Source organism: Lepidochelys olivacea (assembly GCF_965140295.1).
Source record: "Lepidochelys olivacea isolate rLepOli2 genome assembly, chromosome: 9".
In the NCBI taxonomy this organism is placed as follows: domain Eukaryota; kingdom Metazoa; phylum Chordata; order Testudines; family Cheloniidae; genus Lepidochelys; species Lepidochelys olivacea.
In genome coordinates, this window is record NC_140419.1 from 8,317,495 (window position 1) to 8,330,052 (window position 12,558).

The following is a 12,558-nucleotide window of genomic DNA, read 5'->3' on the forward strand; positions in this document are numbered from 1 at the left end:
AGAATCCTGGCTCCCAGGATTGCCCTAACTAGTGAGATTTCACAGCATGCCGAGTATGGCATTCCAGTCCATCCTGACCCTGGTGGTGCCTTGTCTCCCATTGATGTGGCCACAGCTCGGAGACAGAACCCCCCCGCAACCAAAACCACAGCGCCTCTGAAAAGGTTCCAAGCAAGCCACATGAGGATGTGGCTGGGATGGCAGGGTGACGGAGTCTCCGCTGGAATAGCATGCTGAGGACGGGCCTGGCTCACAGGCCCCAGGGTGACATTCACCCTGAGGCAGAGGGCCAGCAAACTGCCTATTCATCGCTTACGCCCTGTGGCCTAGTAGAGCGAAGTGCAGACCTGCCCCTCCTGAGATAGAAACGCACGTGACCCACTGGTGGGTGAGTGTGTGGTCAGTCCCCTTTCGTGCCTGATCCACAAAGAACGGGATCCTGTTCCAGCTGCTGCTGGGGAGCCCGGAATCCAGTTGTGTGTGTAGCTTTGGGGGGGTCCCAGTCGGACCCCTGGTGTTGTGACCAGGATGGCAGCTGTCACAAATGCCTTCTATGATAAGTAGGGCGTAGGGGCCCCAATCCCACTGCGCTAGGCACAATGCAAACATATAACAAAGGGAGGGTCCCTGCCCCCGAAAAGCATGCCGAACTAAGCAGAAGAGTCAACAGGTAGATGCAATAGACAGGCGGACAGGAGAACAATGAGACGATTGGGATCAGCGGCGCACCAGTTGCCGATCGTTTATGTTCCATCCGGTTGATACAAGAGAGAACAACACAGTTAGTGCCGACAGCGTGTCTGCTAGGAAATCCGGCAGCCCTGTTCGGGTGTGTCTGTGCACGGTAGCCTGTGTGCACGTGCGTGTGCATTTGCACGTGTAGGGCCTTTATGCTGTTCTCTTTTGCTAGAAGAGTGCAATTCGCTCCCTCTGCGTGGCGGGTTTGTTCAAGGTTCCACACACATCACCTCCCGCCGGGTTTGCTGCCCTGGGGTTTACATGGCACTGCGTTGGGGTGGACTTCACTGGACGCACTCACAAAATCCAGGGGGATAGCCCTGGGGAAATGCAAAAGATTGGCCTCGGATTCCGTGCTGCAAATCCTAGTCCAAAATCCCACCCCCTTTCAACACGGGGGCTGAAACCCACAGGGAGGTCCGCGCGCCGAGGTCCCCCTTTGAAGTTGGTTTGACATAGCTGCGTTGGTTGGAGGTCTGTGAAGAAACCACACCCCTGATGACACGTTTATACCGACCTAAGCCCCAGGGTAGATGCAGCTCTGTTAATGGAAGAAGGAAGGCTTCCGTCGATTGAGGCTCTGATGACAGGCTCTCGTGGCGCAGCTGTACGATGGCCGCGGAGGGGGTTCTTCGGTCCTTGCTGTAAATCCACCACTCCACGAGGTGGTCGCCAGGTTGATGGAAGAATTTTTTTTTATTTTAACCTAGGGGTGTCTACACCAGGGCTCAGGTCAGCTTTATTACATCCCATTTTTCACAGCCCTGAGCGTGAGAAGTGAAGCGGACCTATCTCGGCAGTGCAGATCAGCCCGTAGCAATGGTCATTCGGGGACGTGGTGTCCCTACACGGACAGAGAAACCCATCCCCCTTCCCCATCGCTGTCTGCACTACAGGCTTATGCTGGCCTAGCTATGCCGCTGTTGTCTCCGGGTGTAGACACAGCTGGGCCTCCATGGTGCCTTAGTGCCTGTTAATACTTGGACTAAAACATTAAACCAGCCTCTCCTCTCCCCTTCTCATTGCTTCTATTCCCCTGGGGAACAGAAAGTAATACCCCCTCTGTGCTTTTATGGTCCCACTGGGATGACTAACGTTAACCCCTCGTTGTCACTGCCTGCTGCCTCCTGATGGCGCTCGGAGACCTTAGAAAGAGGCTCGCTGGTAACAACGGGGTGACATTTACATTCAAAGTCTGGGATTCCTTAAAGGGAAGAATCAACCCCCGCTGTTGCCCAGAATCGGAGAGATCTGGTCCCAGCGGAAAGCGGAGAGCTGGAGTCTGGTGCAGAGCAGAGGGGACACAGCCAGTGTCCTGCCCACGGCAGTCACTTTCCTGGAGGGAGCAGTGCAGTTTAGAGTCCCCAGAGGGCCCCGCAGCAGGGCTAGGCTCTTGGGGGCTGACATTTCTCTGTGCTCTCCCCACAGTGGCTGTGGACACGACTTTGCATGTGGAGTGGAATGAGGTGAAGGCCCTGCCTGCCCTCTCGCCCTTGGGGAGCACCAGGACGTCGCTGGTCCACAGGCTGGTTCGGCAGAGCTCGGTGGACAGCCAGGACTCTCTCGAGGTGCCATGGTTCTCATCCCTCTGCCTTTGGGGACGGGGGGTGCTCCGTAGGTGAAATGAGCTATGAGTGGGCGTGTGGGTCTATGGGGCAGCTGTTTGGGGCAGGGGGAGATGGGGAGGAGGGCCATGTGCGTAGCTTCTTTGCCTTTCCAATTCAAGTGAAAGCCAGCTGCCGGTTATCTAGGGGTTCTCTTAAGGCCCCAGCTGCTGGAGTCAGGCCTAAGTCTCACTTCAGCCCTACTTACGTGGCACGTAGGCCTTGTGCGATGAAAACAGCACCTGGGGTTTGGCTGGGGCTGCTGTCCTCCCTACCATCAGGATAGACCCAAAATAGCAACACTTCCCCCTTTGCCAGTGCCTTGCAACTGAAGATCCCAGAGTGCTTTGCAACCCAAGAATGAGCCTCACCTTGCAACTTTCCCCCGGGATGCAGGTGGCAGCGGTAGGCCTATATTGAAGGAGGGGAAACTGAGGCCCAGAGGGAGTACGGCCTCCGTTTTCCACCGTAGCATCCAAATATCAGTGGCTTGTTTTGCAATCGTGGATCTAAGAGACTTGCTCAAGGTCAGGTCCAGCATGGGCAGCTTTGCCAGCCCAGCCCCATCTTGCACCAACCCACCCTGGTGTGGCGCTCAGATCCCACAGTAACTGTCGACTGTGTGATACATCAGAAATCTTTATTGGCATGACAGGCAAGGGTAGAACCTTTGGGCAGGGAGGAGCTGGCTGCAGGGGGACATTACTGAATTCCAGTCATCTCCTCCCTTGGCCTTTCGTTTCAGGGTCTCCCACATCTCACGGCTGCCTGGTTTAACTTTCTGCCTAAGGCTGCTGTATCCCCGGGGCTTTCTGAGGTTGTGTCTACACTGAAAGTGAAGATGTGCTTATAGCACGGGTAGGCACCCCTGTGCTAGCTTTAACCTGGGCCACGATAGTAGCGGAGATGTCCATCCAAGGCCTCATGTTCGTACCCATCCCGCCGCTGTGACCAGCTCCAACCAGAAAACTGGCTGTCCCCTTTGCCCTTGTCTGGGCTAGAGTATTTTGCCACTGTGAGCACCACTGCGTGCTCCAGGCTCACGTCACCGGGCGATTGCGCGCGCCCTGGGGAGCAAAGCTGCCTCCGCGGCCATGTCCCTCGGCATCGTTGCAGGGCCAGCGTGCACAGGAATAACAGGCTTTGGTGGTGCAGTCGGTCTTCCCGCTCTGTCTGTCTCCCTGCCCAGTACTCTAGCTGTGTCTCCAGCTCAGGGCTCTGCTCCCTGCAGCTGTGATGGGTTGGGGATCACTCACATCCGTAAGGGGCTCTGTCACCACCCGTCTTGTAACTTAGGGTGCTGTACTGTTTTGCTGCTGTGGCTCAGAACCTTGACACCCATAGCTGGTCCTTGAGCATAAAGGTCACATCGTGGCTTCCACCGGCCTCGTTACACCTTGCAGGGTGACCCCAACAGCCCTTCTGGTCCCCAGATCCGTGTAACCTGAGTTCTTAATGACTGGCCACTCGGATTTTCCCCTCTGGCTCACCGGATCAGTTCGCTTTCGGGACACGTGCTCCAAACAGTTTGCACAAAGGAGAGCTGCTAGGCGTAAAAATAAAAAGTTTATTTAATAGAAAAATCCCAGGTTCAAAGATGAGCTAGTGAGGAAAAATAAACCCAGGCAAGTAACGAAGAGAATTAACAGACACACAACTCCAGGCTTCACGCTTCTGTGTTAGTTAACTTGTATTAGAAAAGGGACATTGTCTATTGCCCCTGCATGGTTTCCCCGCATGCCCTTATGATAGAAGGGATCCAGCCTTTCCCCAGCTTCCCGTTTAGAGGCTGTCCCTCACCCCCATCGTTTCTGGATAAAAACCCTCAGACGCAAGCCTGATTTTAAAAGGCTTTCCCCCCTCACGCCTCTCTTTCTCCTGGCATGATGACTCTCAGTTATTCAGAGCAAACTCCCTCCTTCCTTAGGTTTCCAAGACTGGGGGTTTCTTGTCAGTTTCAATGTCTGTCCATTAACTTTAATGGTCCCCCATTGTCTGTTCCTGGCTGGACAATGGGTCATTGCTTGGAGCCAGTTTCATGGAAATATCTGGCTTGGGAGAAACCACCCCTTCTGGGCGGTGTGTGTGAAATCGTAGAACAAGTCATGAGTTTAGTACTTTAGATACATAGATTGATCACCACAATGTGTCTCCATATCTTATAATACCCATCACGCTCAGAACATCACAGGCTTTCATAAGAGACTTCACTCGCTGCACTTTTCTAGTACGATAACGTTGTGTGCAAGACATTGGTTCAGTTACTTGCTCTCTGGAGTTCAGCCCCCCTGGTTTCCCCTTGGAGTGTCTGGCCCCTGATTGTCACAGCAGCCTCTCTATGGTTAGAGTGCTGGGGGACTACGGCTCCCCCAGGGGTAGAAATGGGTGCCCAAAATCAGGGGTGTCTGGGCCAAGCTAGGAGGCCAAGTGGGTCTGCACATGCTCTTCCCCCTCCCCCCGCCCGCCCCCCAATGCTTACACCCTCAATGTACTTACACTGCCCGAGCCACCCGTGGACTGCCTCAGCCGTGTCCCCCGTGCTACTGAGACCTGAAAAAGTAAGAGCGGGGAAGGGTCCTTGTAAATCCACCTACACCCCAGGTTGCTCCAGCACCCACTTGTCCTCCCCATCACCCCAAGCAGCAATCTATCCCCCCAGACCCCAACTGCGCTAGGTCAGGGAAGGAAGGGAATGTCTCCTCTCCAGAGCCAGGGAGTGCAGATGGATGCTCTGTAAAAATAGGACATGCAGTGTGACTGCTCTGCACTGCTGCAGCTTGCAGGGGCTGTGACTGGACCAGGGCTAGCAAAATCTGGGTGTCCTTGTTCTGCTCTGGTTTCTTCCTCCATGCAGCTCCCTACCCCTGATCCAGTCAGACCCACATGCCCCCCACTCTGCTCAAAACTCTCTCCTGATTTGACAATAAAGCCAGTCCCTTGCCTTGGAGTAATTCATCAATTCCCAGGCCAGAAAGGACCACTGTGGTCATCTAGTGTGACCTCCCGTATCACCCAGGCCAGAGGACTTACCGCAATAATTCCTAGAGCAGATCTTTTGGAGAAAACATCCAATAGTGGTTTAACAATTGTCAGGGATGAAGAATCCACCGTGACCCTTGGTCAGTTTTTCTAGCGGTTAATTAGCCCCATTGTCAAAAATGTACACCTTGTTTCCAGGCTGAATTTGTCTAGCTTTAACTTCCAGCCGTTGGACTGTGTTGTACCTTTCTCTGCCAGACTGAGGAGCCCATTATTAAATGTTTGTTCCCCCTCATCAGTCTGGATTGTAGGTGGCTTTGTCCTCCCAAGTCCAGACCAGGCTCAGGGCTGTAGAGATGGTAGATAAAGTGAATGCCCAAGCTGTGGGTGGGCCCCAGGGGCATTCTCTGCCGCTCATGAGCACCCTGCTTCGGCCACATAGGCGCTAACTCTGGGGGTGTTCCGGGGTTGGAGCACCGACGGCCGGCAGCCTCCCCATCAGCTCACCCCCCTCCCCCAGGGCCTGCTGGCGGGCCCTGCAGATTAGCGCCTCCCCACTCCCTCCCCATGCCTTTCACCCACTGTGATCAGCTGCTTTGTGGTGTGCAGGAGGCTGGGGAGGGAGGAAGGGGGAGCAGTGAGGATTAGGTGCGCTTGGGGAGGGAGTGGAACTGGGTGGGGCCGGGGTGGGGCCTTGGGGGAAGGGGTGGAATGGGGTGGGGCCTGGGGCAGAGCCAGGGGTCGAGCACCCCCGGCGCTTTGGAAAGTCGGTGCCTGTGTCCTGCCAAGCTTCCTTTCTGAGCAGGGGAGAGACCTTGCTGAGCTCAGAACATGGGTCTAGCCCCGAGCTCTGCACCCAGGAACCCCCTAATTCAGCCCTGGGGAAACCAACCCTTTTGCTCTCCTGTGAGGAGCAGCGCACCCACGGTGCACCCAGCGGGGGCTGGGGCAAACGAGGCAGAGAGATGTTGGGAGTGTGGAAGCAGCTGAAGTCTGTCTCTTTCCCCCTAGGTACAGCCTCCATGATCTTCAGTGGGATTGGGGGTGCTCAGCAGTGCTCATAATCTCCCGCTTTGATGCAGGGGCCTAAATATGGCTTTAGGTGCCAGCTCTGGGGTTCCAGGTTTGCCAGTGCGTGAAGCCCCCTCAGAGCAAGGCAGAGCCTTTTAATGGATGCCTCTGGGATGGCTCTCTGGGTACCCAGGGCAGTGAGTCCCCTTGTTCTCCCTCACGCTGGAGGCAGGGGGATACTTGCTTGTGCTTAGCTGGGTGTCGGCTGCCTGACACCTCCAGCCTGGTAGCCCCCAAAAGCGCCCTCCTCGGGGCAACGCCAGCCCTCCCTCTGTCTTGCAGGCTAATGATAGGTGCACCCCACTCCCGGAGCCCCTCTGCAGGGTGCCCTGTAGTGTCCAGCCCCGTATCCACTGAACGCCCCCAGAAACACCAGGTCTGCTGTCCCCAAGGGACCAGTGCACACACCAGTTTGTAGGATTCAGCTCAGGATCTGCTCCTTGCTTAACGTCACAGCTCTGAGATAGTCAGAGTGAGCCATGGAGACGTTTAATATCAAAGATTCAAGAGGGAATGGGAAAGGATGTTGGAAACAAACTCGTAATGTGCTTTCTGGGGGGCCAGGCTGACCTCCCGGCTAAAGCTGTTTACCTTACCCCCAAAGTCCTCTGCAGCATTTCAGACAAGGCTGGTTGTGGTCCCATTTTCATGCCTGTCCGCACGCTGCCCGGTTACTTCCAAAGTGCAGGCTGACGGGGGTCGTCTTCCTTGGTTACTTGTGTCCTCAAAGTAACCAGGGAGCTAAGCAGGGGGCAGCATCCATTGTGTTAGCTGAGAGTGCTTAATTTACATGCCCAGCAGAGAGACAAGTGAGTAAACATCCCTTGGTTGACAGAAAACCTGTTTGTCAACTCGGCTTTCAGACGGAGTCGAAACCTTGTTTGCTGTACACATCATAACTCCTCGGGTAGTGTCTGTACCTACCATTCACACCACGAGTAATGACCAGTGTGAGCCCAGCTTTCATTTAAGACCTCCCAGTGACGTTCCTTGGTGAACCAGAGTGGACACACCAGAATCAGGACGTGCCTGTAACCGCTCTAACCCATTGGCATTGAGGGATTCTTGGATTACAACCTCCCACGTGGTTTATGTGCGGGTGACTCCCTGGGCCTCTGGGCATTGGCATTCTGCAGCCGACTGAGAACACAACCCCCACTTCACTCCAGCACCCCACATACCCTGTCCCTACACCCACACCCTCCCTTCCCTCCTTTCCCCAATGCGCAGGCCACTCTGGCCCCCGTACACACACTGCCCCGTCCCTGCCCCTCTGGGGTGATGGGCTTGAAGGCTGCAGAATGTGGGGAATAGGGGGATCCCAGTCCCAAGGGGATGAGCCTTCCAGTGCCCTGCTGATCAGGGCAGGACGGCCGTGGGTTAATCCCCAGCGTGGAGTCGCACCAGCATTCAAAGCCCAGAGGAGACTAAGGTCACCTTTAGACTTCTCGGCATTCCTCCCTAGCATGTAGCCAAGCACCTTGGTCAGCCTTGCCCACTCAGTTGGGTAACCAGAGCCCTTGCCCCTGGACAGGTGCGGTGTCTGGGCTGAGCAAACATGGGCCTTTGCACTGGGGAAAGGGCAGGAACCATGGTGAGCCCCAGGGATTCCTGCTGGCACCATCCTCAGGGATTTGGACCATGTCCCTGGGGGCTTGATTGCCCTGGAGCTCTCAGGCATTCCTGGCATCACCGTTACCCCCCAGAAACCCAGCGCTTCTCTTGTGGCCATTCCCCAGGGCACGGCTGGTCCTGACACACCCTCTGCTGTCATGACCTGGCTCCCGGAGCACCCCTGGGGTTGGGGCGGATCCAGCACTGGGCTCGATGGGAGGGGGGGGTCTGTGTCTAAACAAAGAGAGAATTCAGGGAACCCCCACAAATGTGCCGGGGATTGGCACCGAGCTGGGCGGGGCTCATAATCAACAGAACGAGTCCTCTGCAGGCTGCAAAGGGCTTCTGGGCCCAAAGAGCCCAAGGGCGGCTTCTAGACTCCAGCCTGAAACTGTCCTTTGAATCATCCTTGTTTGCTCTCTTATGGCTGCCTCTGAAACAAGCCTCCATCTTCTGCCTCCCCCCACCCTCTGCCACCCCTCCTCACTCAGTCTCCAGCTGGTGCACCCCTTTCCCCTCCTGTGCCCTTTGAAATGCAGCCTGGAATGCGGGACACAACTGGGAGCTCTTTAGGGCAGGGCCTGTCTCTTGCACACCTGTGCGTGGTGTGCCCAGTGCAATGGGCCTCTCTCACAGCTGCAGTGACACAAGCGCACAGAACACCAGTGACTGGTCCCAGGCAGGGGCAGCAAGCTGCTGAGCGGGCAGGTTAGTTGCTCTGATCGGTGCCCTGAGCCCGGGACTGTATTATTGGGTGCTCTTAGCTCAGTGCCCCCAGCCTGCTGGCCCCTGGATGAGACCCAAGTGCTGGGCAGTGAAGTGGGGTCTGGATATTGGAGAACCAAGGAGCAATTTAGCCTTATCTCAATGAACCGCAGAGCAGCAATAACTGCCTGGCCTGTGACAGCCCCTGCCCATAGCTCAGCCAGCAAGGGCTGGGTGCTCAGCATGTGCCCTGCATCGAGAGACCCGGGGGAGCCTGTGCAGTGTCTCTCCACTGACCCCCTCACCTCCTGGTCCCTGACTCCCTGTTGGCCTGGCTGGGGTATTGATACTCCCTGGTCCCTGACTTCCTGCTGGCTTGGCTGGGGTATCGATACTCCCCAGTCCCTGACTCCCTGCTGGCCTGGCTCGGGTATCGATACTCCCTGGTCTCTGACTCCCTGCTGTCCTAGCTGGGGTATTGATACTCCCCGGTCCCTGACTCCCTGCTGCCCTGGCTCGGGTATCGATACTTCCTGGTCCCTGAGACCCCAGCCAGGCCAGCAGGGACTCAGGGACCAGGGAGTATCAATACCCCAGCCAGGCCAGCAGGGACTCAGGGACCTGGGAGTATTGATACCCCAGCCAGGCCAGCAGGGACTGGGGAGTATCGATACCCCAGCTAGGCCAGCAGGGACACAGGGACCTGGGAGTATCAGTACCCCGACCAGGCCAGCAGGGACTTAGGGACCTCAGAGTATCAATTCCCTGCTGGCCTGGCTGGGGTATTGATACTCCCTGGTCCCTGAGTCCCTTCACGTGCTCGGGCCAGGCTGGGTGTCAGGGCTGCAGGATCAGTGGGAGGGGAAAGCTCAGGGCTCACTTCACACTGACCACAGCCACGGAGGGCTCCTGGCGGCAGGGGCAGCAAGAAGAGGCCTTCACGGCATCTGTGCGAGACAGATTCACCATCACGGCTCCAGCCTCAGAGGACGGGAATTTGAACATCAGCAATGAGGGAAGAGATGTGCCCCAGTCAGGCCAGCAGGGAGTATCGATACCCCTGCCAGGCCAGCAGGGAATCGATACTCTCAGGTCCCTAAGTCCCTGCTGGCCTGGTTGTGGTATCTATACTCCCAGGTCCCTGTGTCCCTGCTGGCCTAGCTGGTGTATCGATACTCCCTGGTCCCTGCTGGCCTGGCTGGGGTATTGATACTCCCTGGTCCCTGACTCCCTGCTGGCCTGGCTCGGGTATCGATACTGCCAGGTCCCTGAGTCCCTGCTGGCCTGCCCGGGGTATCGATACTCCCTGCTGGCCTGACTGGGGCACATCTCTTCCCTCATTGCTGATGTTCAAATTCCCGTCCTCTGAGGCTGGAGCCGTGATGGTGAATCTGTCTCGCACAGATGCCGGGAAGGCCTCTCCTTGCTGCCCCTGCCGCCAGGAGCCCTCCGTGGCTGTGGTCAGTGTGAAGTGAGCCCTGAGCTTTCCCCTCCCGCTGATCCTGCAGCCCTGACACCCAGCCTGGCCCGAGCACGTGAAGGTTTTCCCACGAGCTTCGCTGAGCCTGTCCTGTGCAGCCAGCAGCCTGTGAGCTCGGCTGGGGCCTGCCCCCTCCATCCCCCGCTCTGCCCCCTTCCCCACGCCCTGCTGCAGCCCCAGCTCCCTGGTATCTTTTCCTGCCGTGCTACACTGACGTCAGTGCCAAGCCAGGCCTGTATCCTGGGAGAAATCAGTCCATGGTGACTGGTTGCCATGGAAATACACCTTGTTGCAAGCTACAAGTCCAGAGTCACTTCCTAGGAAGCCACTGGCTGTGAGCCACTGGGGCTGGGTCTAGGGCTGCTGCCAGGGAGGCAGGGGGCAGCTGGCAGTGCCAGGTAAGACCACGCGGAGGCTGCGCTTCTCCCGGGTGGTGCTGGGACTGTGCCCAGGGGCCATACACGGTGATAGGAGCGGAATTGGCTCCTACTGTCCCTGGCTGTGGGAAATGCATCCCCAGCTGCTGCAGTTCCTCTTCCTCGCCCCTGCTGGGATCTGACCGGCTGCCGGGACAGCAGAGCATGTGCCTGAAGTCCCTCTTCCATGCTTGGCACCTGTTGCATGAGTGTTTGCAGAGGCCCCGAACTGCATGTGGCTCCCAGGGTCTGTCTACGCTGCACAGTAAGCCCGGGCTCTGACTCAGGCTGGAGCTCAAGCCCGTCTGGCTTAGGTCAGCAAGCACTCAGGGCCCGGGTCCTAGGATCCTGCTAGGGGGGTGGGTCGGAGCCTTGAGACCTGCTGAGACCTGGGGCCAAGCTGTGGCTGCAGCTCAAGCCGCAGAGCCGAGTCTCTGCGTAATGCAGTATGGCCTCAGTTTGAGACCCGGGTCCAACAATGGCAAACCCAGGCTTGCACGGCCGTGCAGATACATCCATAGAGCTCTGCAGGTGCAGGTCTCAGGGGAGGGGGTTTAACTCCCTGGAGCTCGCCTGTGCTGGTCTCCCCAGGGTCCGCCGTGGGGCTTAGCAAGTCCAGCAGCTGCTGCCAGGTTCCAGGCCATGTGCAGCCCCCGTGCTTCTGTATTTAGGGTGAAGAGCAGGAGGCCCAGCCCCGTCCCGCGTCAGAGCTGTTCGCTACCTCGGCTGCTGGGGTGGCTTCTCCTCTCCTCTCCTGCAGAATGGCAGGCGCTTTCAGCAGGGGTGTGCGAAGCGCGCTTCCCCGGTCCCAGCGGGTGGCTAATTGCCAGGGCGGCGGGGCGTTCATGACTGAAGCATTCGGAACCATTATCTTGCTTTTATTTTCCCTCCTATCACTCGCGATTGCTCTCCCGCACGCAGCCGATTTACTTGTTTTCTTAATGGTGCTGATAAAATGATGACAACCCTGCTCCCCTGCAACCCTTTCCTAAAGCTCTGGGAGTTTTCCAGGCTGTAGCTCCAGGCCCAGGCCAGCCCCTGCAATCCTGCCACGGGCAAATCCACTCCAGGGCTTAGCGGGAACCCAAGAAAATATTTATCCCGAATGATGAAATAGTCTGCAAAGTTACAGGAGCAGCCAGCTATACTCAGTTAAACAGCCTAATGCTATCAATGCTCTTCTTCAGCACCCCGCACAGCTTCCTGCTGGGGGGGAAGAGGCAGGCGTGTGCGTGCATGTGTGTGTGTGTGTGTGTGAGAGAGAGAGAGAGACTGTACGTGTGTAGTGGCAGAATGTATGTAGGTGTATATACAGTATGAGTGTGTCTATATATATGTATAGTGGGAGAATGTGTGTGTATATATAGATAAAGATGCAGGTAACGTAGGAGACTGTGTATACTGTCAGTATGTGTGTGTAATATATAGATACACACAGTGTGTACGGTGTGAGAATGCATGTGTATATTTAGTGTGTGTAGTGGGATAACGTGTGTATAAAATATACACGTATCTACACGCCTTTGGGCCTAAAAACAGACTAGCGCCATTGTTGAATTATAGACGTCAGAGGTGGACAAGGCCTAGTGGTTATTCCCCAGTGGCCAAGGCAGGTTCTTTGTCTAGTCTGGTCTGAGCTGACTTGAACGAAAGGGTTTCCATCTTCGGTGTAAAGGGATGATGTTCAGGAAGGACACCAGGAAGAACTGCCTGAATGTGACATCACCCTAGGCGCTGACTCTGTACTGAGGGTCGCTTTCCCCTCAAACCCCGATTGTATTTCCCCAAAAGGACTCTCTGGTGCTGTTATTTCCTGCACACCCCCTCTCGTACTATTTCACAGTCATCTGATGTTTGCAACACCTCCGGGGTGAGTGTCATTGACAAGCAAAATCTACACACTCTTTACCCATTCTTGCAAATCATTCACACACGCTCTATGTACTACAGA

The 12,558-nt window shown here is 56.4% G+C and overlaps 1 protein-coding gene across 3 annotated transcripts in view; it reads left to right on the forward strand.

Annotated features, from left to right (window-relative positions):
- The window catches only part of FAM131A (family with sequence similarity 131 member A), a 42,980-nt gene that overhangs the window by 9,700 nt on the left and 20,722 nt on the right, over positions 1 to 12,558 (forward strand). Inside the window, exon 2 of one of the 3 annotated variants that reach the window (XM_084639587.1) lies at positions 2,167 to 2,306. The exons of 1 other annotated variant lie outside the window; for it this stretch is intronic. In XM_084639587.1, the coding sequence (XP_084495713.1) occupies positions 2,167 to 2,306 (140 nt within the window). Of the gene's footprint in view, positions 1 to 2,166; positions 2,307 to 10,510; positions 10,590 to 12,558 lie in introns of those variants that run through there. One more of the 3 variants, XM_084639589.1, reaches the window with a different exon arrangement.